Source organism: Priapulus caudatus, unplaced genomic scaffold (genome assembly GCF_000485595.1).
Source record: "Priapulus caudatus unplaced genomic scaffold, Priapulus_caudatus-5.0.1 Scaffold268, whole genome shotgun sequence".
In the NCBI taxonomy this organism is placed as follows: Eukaryota; Metazoa; Priapulida; class Priapulimorpha; order Priapulimorphida; family Priapulidae; genus Priapulus; species Priapulus caudatus.
In genome coordinates this window covers 83,962-89,941 of record NW_014577329.1, presented here as the reverse complement: position 1 = coordinate 89,941, position 5,980 = coordinate 83,962, and the positions used below count along the sequence as shown (strand labels likewise).

At 40.2% G+C, this 5,980-nt stretch overlaps 1 protein-coding gene across 1 annotated transcript in view; it reads left to right on the top strand.

Annotated features, from left to right (window-relative positions):
* Positions 1–1,585: 1,585 nt before the first annotated feature.
* The window catches only part of LOC106808310 (coiled-coil domain-containing protein 96-like), a 12,456-nt gene continuing 8,061 nt past the window's right edge, over positions 1,586–5,980 (top strand). The window contains exons 1-7 of the mRNA XM_014810971.1: positions 1,586–1,838; positions 2,870–3,108; positions 3,293–3,451; positions 4,201–4,284; positions 4,511–4,589; positions 4,770–4,870; positions 5,587–5,679. Of these exons, the coding sequence (XP_014666457.1) occupies positions 1,586–1,838; positions 2,870–3,108; positions 3,293–3,451; positions 4,201–4,284; positions 4,511–4,589; positions 4,770–4,870; positions 5,587–5,679 (1,008 nt within the window). The remainder of the gene's footprint in view (positions 1,839–2,869; positions 3,109–3,292; positions 3,452–4,200; positions 4,285–4,510; positions 4,590–4,769; positions 4,871–5,586; positions 5,680–5,980) is intronic.

Genomic DNA, 5,980 nt, shown 5'->3' with positions numbered 1-5,980 from the left:
GTGTGTGTGTGTGTGTGTGTGTGTGTGTGTGTGTGTGTGTGTGTGTGTGTGTGTGTGTGTGTGTGTGTGTGTGTGTGTGTGTATGTGTGCAGGGGCGTGTACAGGGGGGGGGTCCAGGGAATCCGGACCCCCCTGCTCGCGCAGAAAACGCATCTGAGGGGGTCTAATTTCAAAAAATTTCTGAGCCCCCCAGACCCCCCCTTCGCGTGCTCGCTACTCGTGTCCCCCCCACATTTCAAAATGGATTTGCGCGCCTGGGCTATATCATGATGAACATATGTCCATATGAGTTATGACTGTCTAACTCTATTAACCCAACCAGGCTGTGTGACTAACGTCAATATACAGGTATTCTAACCCTAGCAATACCGTTTCTTGGAGCTAATGTCAGTAATGACTGTCACGATGATATGGACCTGCAATACATAAATTCACAATTTGTTCTGCCAATCCTGTCTGTGGCTGTGTGATCAAAGTTCTCTTCCTTGGCTTCAGATTGGAAATATTCTCCCATTACACCCCAAGTTTATAATTATAAAATTGGTGGACCTTTCCTTGCCTAGAGGCTAGAGTTATGGCCCATAGCATCTCTCATCTCTAAGACATTTGAGCAGGTCTATTCCTCAGTGGAGTCAGTGTATATCAGGAGTAGATAATAGGAAAGGAGTGTGACATCAATAAACAAGGGAAATTCGTCATTTACTAGCCTTATAATACCTACGATTTACTACACGTAACTCATCCAACTTAAGCTCAAATCGTACACAGTACATTCGCCTAGCATCGTGCGAAATCGTTTCCTCGTTTACACAAGCAATCCGGAGATACAGACTAAAATGTACGACACGATTATCCATTCTTTGGCCATCAATCCAAGTCCATTGCCCGCCTCTATTAAAACAAAGGGCAGCTATACTGACGCGCTGTTGCTGTGCTTGCCCTCTCGGAATGTGGAATGTGGCGGTGTGGTTTGCGGGGAGATTGCGTCGCTGCACGGCTACAGGCTACAGCATACAGGCTACAGTAGCACTCGCCCGTTGCGTCTATGGTTTCGCCGATGTCCAATCTCCCCGCGAGCCACACCGCCACATTCCGAGAGAGCAAGCACAGCAACAGCGCGTCAGTATAGCCGGTGGTGTTTTAATAGAGGCGGGCAATGGACTTGGATTGATGGCCAAAGAATGGATAATCTGGTACGTTTTAGTCTGTATCTCCGGATTTCTTGTGTAAACGAGGAAACGATTTCGCACGATGCTAGGTGAATGTACTGTGTACGATTTGAGCTCAAGTTGGATGAGTTACGCGTAGTAAATCGTAGGTATTATAAGGCTAATAAATGACGAATTTCCCTTGTTTATTGATGTCACACTCCTTCCCTATTATCTACTCCTGGTGTATATAATGAATTGTATCATGTATGCTAGTAACTAGAGACTTTATGGGTCATTATACTTGAGAGCCATCATCGTTGAGATGGGATATAATTGAACGTCAAGAGTCAAGCAAAGTATGCTTTACTTAGTTTTAGGGGAAACTTCGTAATAATGAGTTAATGAACCAGGGTTTTGGTTGTGGCTATTGAGAAATGATGATGTTCAAGATCATGTATGTATCTCATGAACTAATTTGGCTTTGTTCTCATGAATCTGCATTTACCCAGGAAGAAATTCAAAATATCAGTGCAGATGCATTAACACATGGGAGCAAAGAAGAAGCTTGTGTTGCTGTACCACCAGACAATGATGAGAGCTTGGGAGAAACAGCTGAGAATGTGCTGGAGCCAAAGCAAATTACCAGCAGTTTAAAAATCCCTAACGTAGAAGTGGGTATTAATCCAGGTAATGATACCCCCAAAACAACTAACCCAAAATGTATCTTACAGTGGCACGTACAGCCTGAGAATGACATCTCGACATAAGTGAATTCTTTAGGCAACTAGACGAATAATTTCACAAAAATGCAATTAAGTGATGTGCAATGAGTTTGTTAAGCCTAAGCCAAAACCTTTTTCTGCGGTTTTCCAGGAGCTCCCAATGACTTAAATAGGTCATTTTCCATGACCACGAGATTTTACCCAAATAAAATCATTCGCTGAATCAGTGATTAATGAACAAACTGTTGCATGAACTAGATTATTTTATTGCCTCTCATACAAAATAGGCATGAGCTCAATTTCAATCATATTTCTTGGACCAAACACACTAGTGCAGCCTTTACATTTTCAATGACCCTCTATGGCAATAGCCTACTCTCTACAAATTTACAGACATGCAAAATTTAAGTTTTTAATGTAAAAACTTTGTTTTTTAGGACTGTTGAACGAAACCTGTCATAGGTCATTTTAATTACATGTCTATAGTTCAGTACCTTTATGCTCGATGTCTAGTATTTAAAGTAATTTTTTTAAATAATTAGCATTGCTATATACATATATAGCATTCCGATACTTCCGTGCAGGGAAAAAATAACATTTTTTTCACGGGAACTCTTTTTCAAGTCTGTTGAAAAAATTGTTCTCGTCAATAATTTTACGGGAGCGATTTCGGAGGTTTGAAGAGCGAATCGCTCATCGCTCCCGTGTATTTTTTACCCTGCTTCCATGTAATCCTAACCTTAAGTTCCCCTGGACACCTAGTATTTTACCATATAGCGTCAGGAGTGAATAATATAGGGAATATATATCTATATAATTATATATATATATATATATATATATATATATATATATATGCACTCCTGATAGTATGCTTAGGTTGAACTGTAGTATCTTATCCCTGTCGTGTCATTCCCTAGATGCCCGTAGGTGAAAAACCAAGAGTGAAATATCATAGTGTGGTTTCAAGAATTAAGCTGATGAATGTCATTTCAGTGCAGGCTACCGATGAGAACTGTAGTGAAATAGATGGGCAAACCGAAGCTGTTGATGCAGATAGTGTCAAGGATGTGCTGGGAGACCCGCCTCACGACCTTGTCTATATCGAAGAGGAGAACGGTGATGCCACATTGCAAAGCAGTGAGCCCTCAAAGGATAAAGTTTCAAACTTAAAAAGCACAAGCGGGATTCAAGCTGCTAGTGATGGCTCCGAGGCTGAGCAAGCAGGGAAAGATGTGAGCAATTTTATGTTTATGCTTGCCCAAGAAGACAGGAACAGAATTATGAATTTTAAATATGAAATACCCTTAGATTCTGAAATGCATGAAAGAAAATTTATCGTTTGTAACAGAGATTAAAAATACCCTCATGTTAATTCCTTTAGAGTTTGGTCTGCTACATGATTTCATCTATCAACAGATAGAAGATGCACTTTCTGACGAAGAGCAAGAAGTCAGTTATGACCTATCCGATGCTGAACTGGAAAGTCACAGTGATGGGGAGGTTATTGAGTCATGTGAGGTTGCACAGAATCCACAGCTGATATACGACAGAGCGGAGCTCATGTTACATTATCAGGTATTGAATGATAAGGATTTGAAAGAAAATACTCAATGAGACAGATGACTTTAAACAGAAAATTTTCAACAGGACAGTTTTACAAGTATTCTTTGTGAGAATAAGGGTAAACTTGTGAATCCATAAGGGTAAACTTCCTGACACTAATCAAGACAAAGTTGTCATTTTGGATACGTTTGTTATCTGCAAAATTATAACACCAGTCCATGCATTTAAAAACATGATTTCTCACCTAAATGTGGCCAAAATGGACATTTTGTCTCAAGCAGAACCAGTAAGATCGATTATTTTTTAAATTAGCACTATTTCGTTTCTTAAAGCCATTTCTCTTAGACTATGACAGGTCAGGGACAGGATTACATTGCTCACTTTCACTAGTTTTTGTAGGATTCCTGTGATGGAAGTGATGGATGTGATGGAAGTGACTTCAATCAGTTTTACAACATTTTTGACTCGGATCTTACCAAAATAAGAGGATATGGGTTGATTGCATTCATTGCAAAACACATATATCATATAAGTCATTGTGTAGCTAGGTTATTTATCTTGTAGGCCTAAGTGTGAACCTGGAAGATACCAGTATAAACATATGCTATCTGAAGTGCTAATACGTTATCAGTTATGCATAGCTTTGTTCATTCCTTGTGTTGATCGAATGAAAGCAAATATATGGCCAATTTATATTTAAAAACCTTCCTGTTCGCTATCATTACCTGTGGCCATGCATCTACAGTCATCATTATCTACAGGCTCAACTGGAAGAGGCATCAAAGCTCAGAGAGACAAACTACCAACTTCAGCACAAGCTTGCTGAATACTTGAGGCGGAAGAAAGTATGTAACCAATCTGTGCAGGACAGATGTCGGTTCATAGTAGACACGTTTTTGCATTTGTTATTTAAAATGGTGATCTGTTCATAGCCCAGTAGGAGAGTGATAATTTGTCATTTTTTTACAAGTAGGCTCAGTAAGATCACTAATCAGATACCCGTGTCCTCAAAATGCTACACAGTTGTAGGTAGAGTTGTAGAATGCAATAATGATTGCTGCAATTATACAGACAGATGATGCATTGGCGAAACAAGACCACGATCCTAAGAATGTCACAGATCAGGAAGAGCGATATCACAAATACATGGGTACATGAAGGCATTGGTATTTTGTGTTATAACATGAAACATTTAACTGATGAAATATTTCTGTGTTATTATCACTTCTGTGAAATTTAGATTCGATTAAATTAGATAAATTGGTTATAAAGCAATAATCATTAACACTATTTGCTTTTTTGAATACTCAAGTTTGCATTCCCTTTGTAGCCAATTTGCAAGCACTGATCAGAGAGAAAACTGCCATGAAGGAAATGTATACTGGGCAGATCGACGAGCAACGAATGAAATGCCAGAGCAAGCTTCAGCAGGTATCACACACAATAATATTATGCTATGATATGATATCGTAAATGCTGTGGAAAAACAGGTCCTGTGATAGAGGACCGATTTCAAAATGTGCTCATTTAAGCCTGGCGCACATTGCCGAACATTTTCCCGAACAAATGTTTTTGTCTGGCAATGTGCGGGTGAACAATTGCTGAGCACACATTGCCGAACATTTTGCAGCGAATAACCTCGTGGCGCCGTCTAGTAGCTGTGTTGTAAAGAGTCACGTGATCGTCGTGAATGGCGATGCCCAGTTTGCACAAGAGAATTTTAACAACTTTACTAATTTTAGACATGGCTGCTGCCCCCACATTTCGACCATAATCTCTTCCTTTTCAAAATTCCACACTTCTGGCAGCGATATAGCAGACGCCATATTGTACACAAAAATCATATGACCACATATCGTGCTGCTATTGGTTACTACTTTACAAATGTTCCTAGAATTGTTCGACATTCAGCGCACATTGACGAGCAATGTTCGAGATATCAAACATTTCCGATCTTCAGAAACATTGTTCGGAACAAATGTTCGACGACTTTTTTCACCGCACATTGCCGAACATTTCATGGAACATTGCTACGATAATGTTTTTGAGAAAAATGTTCGGCAATGTGCGCCGGGCTTTAGATATATTATTAATATTTATTCAGAATCAGAAAGTTATAATTTTACTTGTTGAACGTTTGGTGACAGGTTCAGCAGGAGACTGACACATTTTTAAAAGTGAAGGAAGACGTGTCAACAAAGTCCTACAGTAGCCGTACAGGCAGAATATTCTCGCCGAAGGTAGGCATTTACTAGGGTGTAATGATTAACCGCGATTCAACTGTACATCCGGTTCGGTTCGGTTTTCGTTTTTAGCTCATCTGACATAGTCAGATGCAGCTTGTAGAATCGCATGATTGTCCTCCCGTGCGTGCGTCCGGCCGTCCGTCCGTCAACAGTTGGGCACAAATCTTAACCGCTCGACGTACGGATTCGAAAGTCGGGACGTGGGGGGGTAATCCGAAAAGGACTCGGGATGACCAATTTTGGGGTCAAGGGTCAAAGGTCAAGAAGTCTAAAAGAAGGGGGAACATTTCCTCCT